Genomic DNA, 12,438 nt, shown 5'->3' with positions numbered 1-12,438 from the left:
TAAGACTTAGGAATCCCCAACTTTCTTAAGGCATTGCTAACTAGAATATGAAGCATATTTATTTAACCTGAAAAAATTTAAAATGTCAACATACTTTTCTAAGCATTTCTTTCCCATGGATCGATGTAATCCAATCCCAGGTGTGCAAAAATTTCTTCTTCACTTTCTGCTTTGAGAAATATCCTCTGAAAGCATAACAAGAAATAGGTGCATTCAGATATTTTTGTTAAGCATCTCAGTGCTAACATAGTGAAAGTTTTACTAGTAAAACTGTCTTATCAAAATGAATTATTGACAAAACAGAATTCCCTGCTTCTGAGCATTAAAAGTCATCTTAACCGACTTCCGTAATTTTTATATTCTCCCACCCCAAAACATGACACTTAATACATTAAGGTGAAATTATGACAGCCTTATATATTCAGCTAAAGGCACTTGGTCTTTTTCCTGTGGATCTGTAGTTCTTAACCACAGTTGTTCATTAGAGCCACCCGAAGAAGTTAAAAAAAATATTGAAGCTTGAGCTATAGCCCAGTCTAACAAAGGCAGAATCTCAGAAGAGTTCTGGTCATCAATCTATTTAAAAGCTCTGGGCAACTCTAATGTGCAGCCAGAATTCAGTACTGTTGCTATAGGTAATGAAGAGTAGCAAGATTTGGATACTTACATGCGTTGGGTTCTCCTCCTGGCCTTCCACACTGCCCTCACCCCCACCAGGCTCCCACCCCGTGTTCTCTTTAAGACCAGACACCACTTCTCTTCTATCCCATAGTGGGGTACATGGGAGAGACTCGATTATGTTGAACTATTTATTATACATCAATTTGTAAGTATTCCTAAGTAGGGTTATGTGAATCTGCCTCCACTCGTGCTCAACATCCCACCAGCATCCACAGCCCTCTCTTCTGACAAGAGCACCTTGATTTTTCTTTGGGAACCTCCCCAACACCCACTCTCAGTCCACGAGGGTCAGGTGGGGCTGATCTCACCTCTAAAAAGGGGCACATAATCCAAGCCTGGCCCATCAGAGCCACAGTAGTGGGTTCAGGGTGGGCACATGGTCCAGGCCTGGCCAATGAGCATCAGCTCGGGCTCTTGCTGGAACTACTAAGAAAGAGGCTCTTCCCTGTTGGAGCAGCTAAGCTGGAAGGATGGGACTCAGGGGAAAACCCTGCCTAAGAATGAGACCAGCACTGAGGGAAACCTGCCTGAGCGCCTGGATGCAGCCACACCTGAAGTCAATACCACCTGGATGCTGCAGTACACAAGCCAGATTCCTCTCTTGTGCCCATGCCATTTTTGATTGGGTTTCTGACACTTGTAATGGAGATAGCTCTAACTAAATACATCTTATTTAGACTGTAAGCTCCTAGAGGGCAAAGACTACTACTTCTAGTTATTTTATGTCTCCTTTCCCCTCAGAGCTTAGTTTAGTGTCCTTGACCACTGTAAGAGCAGTAGACCTTGGCCCTTGTGGATTAACAGTTGAATATTTAACTCTTTATAATTGACACAGTAATTTCTCATTTAGCTGATGCGTGATTTTGAATTGTGGCCTTTGCAAGGCTAGCATGCCAAATGAGTAACATGGCTGGTGAGTGAGCCTAACTGACCACTCGGCAGTGTCTCAGGGAGGCTCTGTTGCTCTCCTTGCAGTAGGTTCTCATTAATTACCTAAGTGGTCACTCACAACGCTATATCTGAGGAGTACTTGAGTGGTATTTGTGATTTGGGGGATCCTTGGTTTTCTTTGGAGTTCCTTGCTGCAAACACCGAGGATATACTAAACTCAGTTAATATCACTGCTGGACTGGTTCTGGGGACCCTACAAGCTCATCACCTTTGAGCCCAATACCCCTGAGGTGCATTCGGGGCCAGGTGGGGGGCTGTGCTCCCATCAGGGTCTTTCCAGCAGCCCTTGGCTGTGATCTGTGGGAACAGGACACTCCAGGCAAAGGAAACTGAAACTGGACATTAAAATCAGTTCAGGAGAAGTGCTCAGGGGACCAGCCTTGGGGGTGAGGGTCAAAGTGGCCCATCTGAGGGAGACAACTCTACCTTGGTCTTGTCATACAGAGCGTGGTTATCTAGCATCATCTTCCGCTCGTGTGTGGCGTAGCGCCGGAGGTCTCTCTCAAATTGCTGGACAAGGGCAGATAAAATAGGTTACTATCAAGTCTAGAATGTCTTCAGTATTATGGGTTTCGAGACATCTAAATCCCTAAAATGGAATATCGATCTCAACACTAAACATTCCACAAAATGGATTCTGTTCAGAATAATATCTAGTGTAGGGTGAATGCTGGTTAAGTAATTGTTGGGGTTTGTTTTTGTTTGTTTTTTAATTTGGAATATCACTATTTCAAAAGAGGATGGGGAATCAGGAGAGCAGATTCCAGCCTGGATTTTGTCTCTATCTGGCTGTACATCTCTCGACAAGTCACCCAGCCTCTCTGAATCTTGGTTGGTCAAACAGGATGATGGAAGAAGAGCTTAAGGAAGGTCACCTTTGGCTCTAACATCCTCTCATATGAGATTCTGTAAAACTGATGGTCTGAGCCACCTGCCCCAGGGTAGCATCTCCTATGATCAGAGGTGGACTCTGAAGCCTCAGGGAGCAAAACCTGAAGCCTCAGCTAGGGGACAGGAACGCCTTGGAACAGGAGGACAATCAGTGAAGTTCTCATTGAGGTCAATTTTCCTGAGAAGCATAAATCTAGAAATACTGTCCTTTCCATGTGGAAATCAGGTGAAAACAAGGGATAAGTGCGCCCTCTAGTGGCGAGGAACTTTTTTTTAACTACAGGAAAGTGGGCTGAAGCTGGGAACTGCCCTTCTAGACCACCACTTGGATGTGTGAGAAGACAGCCTTTCCAACCAGAAGGCCTTTATAATGCAGCAGAGGGGAAGCCAGGGTTGTTGAAAAATTGGGGTGAAGCAGATTCTGGGTGCTGTAGCTGCCGGGCTGTGAAAGTAGTTGAGCGTTGCTTAGCACAGGGCCTCCTCCCCAGCCCTGGGTCACTCTCCTCCTATTCTACCGCACTTAGAATAGTGGGAGTCTGGAGAGGGAGGGGATAATGGGCGCACTGAGAGGCTGCCCTTGGCTCCCCAGTTCTGTGTGGGGAGAGATATATTCTGGACTTCTGTGCTAAAATGTCAGGAGGACTTGCCTATACACTGTTAGGAATGATAATGATGGCTTTCATTTGGAGAGTGATAATGTTTACTCAACAAATATTTGCTGAGCATCTATTATGTGCCAGGTGTGTTCTGGGTGCTTGGAATAATTCCAGCCCCAAAACAAAGACACCTGACATTTAACTCAAGGTTGAGGACAATTCATTTGTGTTTATGTCACTCATCTTCTGTATAAAAACCTCCAAGGACACCTTTCTCTCAGAGTAACAGCCAGCTGCTTTGGGACACCAGTGAAACAGTGTGGGGAACTTAGTTCGGAGGGTGGAGCAGTGCTAATGAGACTCAAATCAGAGGCTCCATCTCTGTGACTATCAAATGACCAGAGCTGGGAGCTGCCGCTTGGCCAGCCTGACCGTGTACCAGGCGTGTGCTGAGGGCTTTGCCAGCTTCATCCACCAAATCCCTGTGAACCAGGGAGGCAGCTGAGGTCATCGCCCTCACTTTCTTGTTGGGAAAACTAAGACTTACAGGACCTAGAGAACTTGTCCTGGATCACCCAGCTGCTAAGAGGCAGTGCAGGGACTTTGACCAGGTCTGGGATGGCAAATCTGTGCTCTTAGCCACCATGCTGCTTTCTCAGCTTCTGTGGTTCTCACACTTCAGCTGCTTTGGGATCAATCTGAGAGCTTTTCAAATACAAATTTGCTGGGCTCCACCTCCAGAGTTTCGGATTCAGTAGGCGTAGGTGGGGTAGAGAATTTACACGTCTAACCTGCTCCTAGGTGAGGCTGATGTGGCTGGTCCAGGGACCACACTGTCAGCTCACTTGACCATGTGCAGGTGGAATGCCCGATTTAGAGGTTTCCGGGCACTGTCCACACTCCTGTCACCCCGCCCCCCGGCCACTGTCACCGCTCCGGGCTGCCCCAGGCGGCGCTTACCCGGGAGCCTGTCCAGCCCAGCAGAGCAAAGGCGCGGCGCTCGTAGGGGCACATGACCAGGTCCACGCGGATGGCCTTCCACGGCTTTCCTTCCTGCAGGTCGGGCTGGCCACTGTCCACGCTCGGGTGGTGCAATTTTAAAATCAGAAAGCATTTTTGGAAATGATCTAAGGCATCCACCTTCCTGCTAGGCAACTTGAATTTTTCAAACGTCGACTCCACAAGGTCGCAGTATAAAAGCCATCCCTGAAAACAAACAGAAAGGCGTCAGGACGGGTTCTCAGTGGACAAGGTCCTCGGTTTTACACCAGGCTCTACGGAGTCCAGCAGAACGTGGGTGCGTTTTGTCCTTGTGCTGTGAGCCCACCTGACCACGCTCGGAGAGGAAGCCAAGGCCTGTGTATTATCCTCACTCTGCAGCCAAGAAAATTGGAGATTAGAGAGGCCCAGCCAAGGCCAGTTCACCCCAGAGCTGCCAGAGAATCTGCCCCCAGCTTCTGACCCAAGGCCGGTGCTCAGCAACTTGCCTCACCCCTTTAAGAACAAACCTACCGTGAACAAAAAACCAGGCTGTTTGTATGCGGGTGCATCTCATTGCTTGTCAGCTGTTGCAGATAATGGGGAATTGATTAGTCATTATAGGATTGTGAGATAAATAGTGTGCGAAGTTCAGTGGCATTAATATAACGCTTGAGTGCCAAACATTCACTGTCGATCTCTCCTCTTACCTTTTTTTCCCATAAGTTCATGACTTTAGGTAAAAGTTGTTGCTCTTCTTCCTCTGTTGCTCCTGGGCTGGTAATTAAAAAATCTACATCATGTCCAATCTTCTTACCCCTGATTGCAAAACAGTAGAAAAATGGAAATAAGTTATATTTTTAGCTCTCAACTTTTAACGGCCACCTTTGTTTTTATGCCTTATGCTTAAGGTTTGCAACACAAAATGCTCCTGACATTAAAAATATATATATGTCCTTGGTTGTACAACTTCCCACCTTGCAAAATAAATTTATGGCACACAAAAAAATCAAAAAATCACACATGGATATGATCATGTGGGGGGGATAAAAATGACAAAGAAGATTATTTCTTCTGCATGCTCACATGTGCACCCCCAACACACACACATGATCATATACATGACAACAAGCAAGCCAAGAACTATATGCACATAATATAAGATCAGGCCCTTAGAATTATGACGTAGATTAAGGGCCCAGCTTGCCAGAATCGCCAACAACACCATGTAAGACAGCCAAAAAGAGAGGGGAGGGTGTGAGGGGGAAGGAATCTGTTTCTGAAAACAGAACCTTCAAAATCCAACTGCACACATCTCTGTGGGGAGTTCATTCATTCATTCATTGGCTCAACCAATATTTTTGAGTGCCCACTTTGCACCAGGCACCATGCACTGGTTCTCACTGAGCACTAAGCTCTAAAATCTTGGTGGGAAAAGCACGAGTACAAACATGTTATTTGGCAGCTGTCCAGGAAGCACTGAGAAGGGATGCCTACCCCAGCATTGGGAGGAGGGAGTCAAGGAAGGCTTTCTGGAGGAGGTGGCATTTGAATGGAATCTTAAAGGATGAAAAGAAATCGGCCAGGTAACGATTTGAGGAAAGCCAATGCAAGCAGAAGGGTCAGGCTGAGCAAAGTCACAGACGCAAGAAACAGCCCTGTGTGTGCAGACAATGACGAGCTATTTGAGGTTGCTGAGGAACGCGAGGTGCAGGAAACGAGGCTACAGAGAGGCCGGGGCCAGAGCACTGAAGACCTTTTGTGCCATGTTAAAAAGCCTGAATTTCTGAACATAGGGAGCCACTGAAGGTGTTAGAGCAGGGGAGGCAAGAGCAACCCTCGTTATTTACCTCCGGAATCCTCCTGTCATGGTGACCAAGGCGTCCGGGAGAAATGCCCACACGGCCTCTTTGACCAGCACGCTGACAGCCTCTGCTTCGGCCTTGGTCACACAGCTGACCAGGTCTTCATAATAGAGGAACCCTGAGTGGCCATTGGACAGGTCAGTGGAGAGATGACCAGCCCTCAGTGGCGAGGGGTTCTGCCCCCTCCCTCATACAGCTGGCATGGCTACAGGCAACAATGCCAGTTATTTCTGTTCTCTTGGTTGTGAATTTTTCATGGTAACAATGGCTCTTTGCTTTCTGACTGAGAGGCTCACAATTTCCTAAGAAAGAGACAGTCTTGTACATCCCTGTAGAAACCAAGCGGTTCAAATCCAACTTCCTATGGAAGAACCAGCAATCTCGATCAGTAAGCCGCACCCTATTATTCAAAGAAGACAATGCATAGAGATTTGGGATGGGAAGGTCCAGGGCTGGGAGGTGATAGATGAATTTAAAAGCTAAAGTCAAGACTAGGAAGAGGATAGATTTGCATCTGAGGCGCGAAACGTCTTTGGTGGTTTGGCTTGTTGCTTCTTTGACCACCTTGAGTAAGTGAAAGCTCAGGCAGGACTGTCACGATGAAGACTTGTCGTAAGGACTTGGTGTTTCCCACAGACCCATGGAGGGAGGCGTGGGGCGCAGGGGAAAAGGAGATAGAAGCCTTGTCTCCAAGAGCTGGGATGAAGCTTTGGAGGAGAAGTGAGCAGAGGTGCAGGGAGCAGACTCACAGATCCCGAGGGACAACAAATGGCCCTTCAGTCCAAGGCACTGCTCTCTTACCCAGGATCCCCAAGAGGGAGTCGTTCAAACTCTGCTTGAACCCCTCTGATAATGGCAGGCTGTGATACCTCCAGAGGCAGCCATTTCCTGATCGTAAATTCTGTCTGGACAGTTTTATCAAGGTATAATTGACAAATAAAAATCGTATATATTTAAGGTTTCCAATGTGATGTTTTGATATACATATATTGTGAAATGATTAACGTAATCAAGCTAATTAGCATACAATGGAATATTATTCAGCCTTAAAAAAGAAGAAAATCTTGTCATTTGCAACAACATGGATGAACTGGAGAACATAATGCTAAGTGAAATAAATCACACAGAAAGACAAATATTGCATGATCTCACTTATATGTGGAACTGAAAAAGTCTAACTCTTAGAAGTAGAGTGTAGGGGCTGGGGGTGGGGTGGGGAATGGAGAGACGTTCATCAAAGGCTACAAAGTTTCAGATACACAGGATGAATGAGTTCTGTGTGATGTACTTAAAATTGCTAAGAGAGTAGGTTTTAATTCTTCTCAACACCACTCAAAAAAGAGGGGGGCATCCAAAGTTCTTGCTTCTGATGAGCTTAAGTCTATTTCCTTGCAGTTTTACCCATCACAGGCCCTCTGGAAAGATGTGGGGCAAGTCTATGGGTTCCTATTTCTCACCTCCGGGATCATGGGAGGGCGGAGGTAGGGAGGCCATTTGGCTTAAACATCATGGGCACAAAATTCTCAAATCCAAACATCACATGTTATCTCTAAATGAGGACAGTTGCTTAAACACGTTGGCAGGACCAAGAGAAGATGATATTCACACTAATACATCTATTAACTGTGACCAACACCAAACCACACTGCTTGTAGAATACTATTTTTTTATATCAGTCCTAAAACTCTCTCTCTCTCTGCCTTTTTGTAAAGTCACATTTAAATATATATATGTGTGTGTGTATGTGTGTGTGTGTGTGTGTGTATCTTTATTGATTTCAGAGAGAGGAAGGGAGAGGGAGAGAGAGATAGAAATATCAATGATGAGAGAGTCGTTGATCGGCTGCCTCTTGCACGCCCCCGACTGGGGATCAAGCTCTCAATCCTGCATGTGCCCTGACCAGGAATCAAACCAAGATCTCCCGGATCCTAGGTCAGTGCTCAACCACTGAGCCACACCCAGCCAGGCAAGCCACATATTTTTGAATTGCAATATGCACATTTTTGTACATTGGGATTTTGATCTCTAAAGCAGTGCTTCAAGGGAGTTGCTGCCCAATGGGTCCAAAGTTTCAGTTATGCAAAACTGGAAAGAACTCAAATGCACACAAATAGGAAATAAGTTATTATACCAATGGAGAAAAACCACTAAGAGGGTAGATCTCATGTTAAGTGCCCTTACTAGAATAAAAAAATCAATTTAATAAAATTAAATACATAATTTATTAATGTGAAAAAATAAAAAGCAATGTTCCATTAGATTTTTTATTCATACAAAATATTTCATCATGGCTGATAGTCAAACTGCAACTCACTTGGGAACCATAAAAGTCCTGTGTTTACTCAGGATGTACATACAGCAAAAGTCACACTTAACAACAATTTCTTTAAGGATATGTGCAGATATCAGGAATGAATGTGCAGAGGCTCTAATAACTTGTTGACACGTGGGAAGGCAACTTTATTGACTTTCTTGCTTTCCTTTTTGGCATGGCTGGGAAGGATAACTTATTACAAGAAACAATACACTGAGTAATGTTATGTGTGCTGCAATATTTCACACATTGACTGTTCCAGGTCGATGTGGCATGTGAGTCCTCAAGCCTCAGGGAGCTAAAACCAAGTGCAACTAAGTAAAACTGAATCAGGTTTTCCATCTGATCACTTTCAACATGTTCAGTTGGCTTATTTAGCTTACACTTTGTCTTATTCTAAACTATTCCCATTGACAATTCCATTAATTGTAGTGCTGTTAAAGAAATACATGTAGTCGGGTTTTAAGCTATAAGTAGAGTTCTACATAAATTGAACTACATAAATAGTTCTACAAGTATTGAACAGTCTGATGGCCATCACGAATTGATTAAGTGAATAACAGCTGCTTCATTCACTGCCTGGAAGAGCCCAATAGGAAAAGAAAATTCCAGCTTACAAAGCTGGGGAATTGGAAGCTTAGATCCTGAGAGCCTCTGGTGTCACTTGATAAAGGTTTTTATCAATGTTAAACACTATATTGTCACCCCAAAATTTCTCTGTGCTGAGAGTCCTTACTATCATTTCAAGCCACTTGTTACTTATGTTTAATACTTATGTAAATTTCTTTTTAATGGCATCTTTAGAGCTGGTTGGTATCCATCACTCTTACTAAGTGTGTACTTTCAGGAGCCAAGAATATAAATACTGGGTCTTTTTTTCCCCTCAGGCTGTCAGAGGTTAGCAACTTGGCAAAAGGTGAGTAGGGGTCTTCTATAGCGGCATCAATGTGAGCCACCCAGATTTCATTTGTTTCCTCTCCTGTTGCTTGTTCCTTTTATCACTTAAACAGAAGATAGCTGTTTTCTTTTATTTCTAGTCTCTCCTTGTAGAAGATCCCCTTTCTTTCATATTATTAAAAATGTTGAAAACTTCATCATTCTTTGTAACTCAGAAGCCATAGGGGTCACGACTGTGTATATGATGCCCTTTCAAATCCCAATTAAGCTGTATTTCTATTGCATGTTAAAAGTAAATATTTAAAACATATACAATTTTTTTAACTGTGTATCGGCATTTCTTCATTTAAAAAACATTTAGCAGGACCCTCCCTAAACGGAAGTGACCAAGCCACTTTCAGTCTCCGGGAGGCCTCACCAGGCTTTCAGGATGCCTGTGTCAGCACCGTCTTCTCTTGTCAGATTAATGAGTCTGATTGGGTGGTTCAACCCTGTGTCTGGATTTCCACTGTTTCCTTTCTATGTTCTTATGTTCCACTCTTTCTAAAACAGATCCAGACTTATGCCGGGCAACAACATTATTCAAATGTGCTTTACTCACCAACCCTCCATGTCAACTTTCTCCCCTCTACTCTTCTCCGATGCCTCCTACCCAACCAGGACCCAAAGGGTCAGTTCACTAAGAACCAGATCAACAGTGCAACCTGGTTTGACATCTGGACATAAAGGAATGACAACCAGCACTCGAAGAGCATTATTTGCTCTGTGTCAGACACAACGCTAAGGACTTTGCCTACGTTATCTGATTTATTTCCCACTTAAGTACCAATGTTACCTCCCTTTTGTAGATGAAGTAACTTAGGCTCAGAGATTTTAACAAACTTACTCAAGATCACATAGCTGGAGCCCGGATTTGGATCCAGGGCTGCCTGATTCCAAACGCATTTGCTTTTAACCATAGCATGAAAAGAGGCCAAACAAGCAACTCAGCTCATGGGGATTAGAGTTGAAATTCAGCTGACATACAGCTCTCCCACGACCTGCCCAGCCTACGGTAACAACGAGAGATTTTTAGGAGACACAATTTACCTGCTTTCTGCATCCGTGTGAATTTCAGGGTTGTGTCCGACTTTATTTTACTCAGGGTTCTGAAACCCATCCTGAACCATTTCTCAGATGTCTTCAGTCCCACTCCAAATACAGAAGTAAAAAGCTGGAACATGAGGAAAGGCATGCCTTCAGTTCTAACATAGTCATGACCATGAAGCGATCCTTTTCAAGGTCAAGGGATTAAGAAAAAGTGTAAACAAATCTCTGCCTGACCCAGTTTCTCCTGAATATGACAAGTGGGTGGGTGATAGTAATTTGTTAGAGAGAGTTTTGTTTCAGGAGGGTCCTTTCCTGATACATGAAACAGACATGAGGAGGCAGGTTCTGGCATCTGCATAGGGCTGCCCTGTAATCGGATCATGGGATGGCCTGTGCTGTCCACATGTGACAACAGCTATCCCTATCCACACTTCCTTTGCCAAGGGTCCCTTACACACACTCATGCTCTGCATATTTATCCTCACAATTTAAAGAGGGATGTGCATGTGGGCTGCCTGAATTCTCCACCGTTGCACAGCTGGTGAGTGGCAGAGCCCAGACTCAAGCCGGGTCTGTTTGCACTCCAAGCCCGGGCTCCTGTCCACCGCTGCCTTTTAGGCCTGTGCGTCACTTCTGAACTGAAGGGACTGGCAGGGGTCTCTGCAATTCCAAGGTAAGAAACATTGGGAGGTAATGAACCCTGCTTCAAAGTAGACAAAGAAGCACAAGGAGCTTTCCAACACAGGTTGGCTCTTTAAGAGCAGGTTTGTTTTGTCCTATGGTTGTCATGTCCCCATGATATTTGTCCCCATGAGTGACAGACTCCAGGAAGGCAAGATAATTTGTATCTCGTCATAGTGTGGCAATAAGCTCCAGCACCCGTGCTTATTTAGGCACCTGCTTCCTAGACCATTGCTATGGACTGAATTGCACCCAACGAAAAACTTCATATGCTGAAGTCCACCCCTCAAAGGGATGGTATTTGGAGAAGGGGCCTTTGGGAGGCAATTAGCTTTAGATGACATCATGGGGGTGGGGCCATAATGATCGGATTAGTGACCTTATAAGAAGAGAAACCTGAGAACTTGTCTTCTCTCTATGTCATATGAGGGCACGTTGGGAAGGAGGCCACCTGCAAGCCAGAAAGAGAGCCCTAACCAGAACCCAACCATGCTGGCACCCTGATCTAAGAATTCCAGCCTCCAGAACTGGGAGAGAAGAAATATTTGTTAGTTAAGCCACCCAACCCATGGCATTTAAAAAAAAAAAAATCCTCACCCAAGGATATACTTTTCATTGATTCTAGAGAAAGAGGAAGGGAGAGAGAGAGAGAAACATCAATGTGAGAGAGAAATATCGATTGGTTACCACCTGAATGCACCCCAACTGGAGATGGAGCCTGAGTATGTGCCCTGACTAGGAATTGAACCCTCAACCCTTGGTTGTACAGGATGATGCTCCAACCAAAGAGCCAGGGCAGTCCATGGCATTTTGTTAGGGCAGCCCAAGGTGACTAATACCACCACCTGGAATAAGTGATAGGATTAACTGAAAAAACATTTTTTGAGAAATGTATGTAAAATCACTTACTTTGAAGGACTGATATCGTTCATTATTTAACACAGCTTTAACTTCAGAGCTTTCTCCATCTTCTATAATTTCCTGCATAGACAGTTGGAAAATATTTTAAATTAGTGATGTTGGACAGTCACAGTCCAAGATGTGCAAATTCACAGGTCTAATAGCTTCACTTTTCATAAAATGCACACCTGTTGTGTGGTGGGTGTTTCTCTAGCTTATCCAGAGAAAATAAGACACTTCCTTTTAATGCAAAAATCCCAGATCATTATATTCCCAAGTATCGCTTTACAATCCTCAGGAACAAAGGTATAGAATGATTCTGGCCCAAATCTACAGAACACTACACCAGAATATTCACTGACCAAAGTGGGTCTAAATATTTGTGATAATTTCTTTTCAATGGGCATGAACTTGCTGAAACAAAGACTTTTCTTGTGAGTGGATTACTTGGGGACCTATTGAAAAGCCAACCCAAAGTTCAAGCCCTTCTGCTGTCTGGCTCAGAGCCACCTTCCCTCCTCTAGATAGAGTTAAGATTATTTATCTTGAATAATTGACTTTGCACTTGACTATACTGAAACATACTCCTGGGTAC

General features: G+C 44.4%; 1 protein-coding gene across 3 annotated transcripts in view; it reads right to left on the bottom strand.

The window, feature by feature from the left end:
• DNTT (DNA nucleotidylexotransferase) overlaps positions 1-12,438 on the bottom strand; it is a gene marked incomplete at its 5' end in the record, with an annotated part of 28,272 nt that overhangs the window by 3,977 nt on the left and 11,857 nt on the right. The window contains 7 exons of one of the 3 annotated variants that reach the window (XM_081157879.1): positions 95-185; positions 2,059-2,142; positions 4,080-4,325; positions 4,808-4,916; positions 5,948-6,080; positions 10,263-10,386; positions 11,853-11,924. In XM_081157879.1, coding sequence (XP_081014005.1) covers positions 99-185; positions 2,059-2,142; positions 4,080-4,325; positions 4,808-4,916; positions 5,948-6,080; positions 10,263-10,386; positions 11,853-11,924 — 855 coding nt within the window. In that variant the 3' untranslated portion in view covers positions 95-98. Of the gene's footprint in view, positions 1-23; positions 186-2,058; positions 2,143-4,079; positions 4,326-4,807; positions 4,917-5,947; positions 6,081-10,262; positions 10,387-11,852; positions 11,925-12,438 lie in introns of those variants that run through there. The other 2 variants (XM_081157878.1, XM_081157880.1) reach the window with 2 other exon arrangements.

The sequence above is a fragment of the Miniopterus schreibersii genome (genome assembly GCF_964146895.1).
Source record: "Miniopterus schreibersii genome assembly, chromosome: 14".
In the NCBI taxonomy this organism is placed as follows: Eukaryota; Metazoa; Chordata; class Mammalia; order Chiroptera; family Miniopteridae; genus Miniopterus; species Miniopterus schreibersii.
The sequence above is the reverse complement of the archived record's forward strand: the minus strand, read 5'-3'. Positions and strand labels throughout refer to the sequence as shown.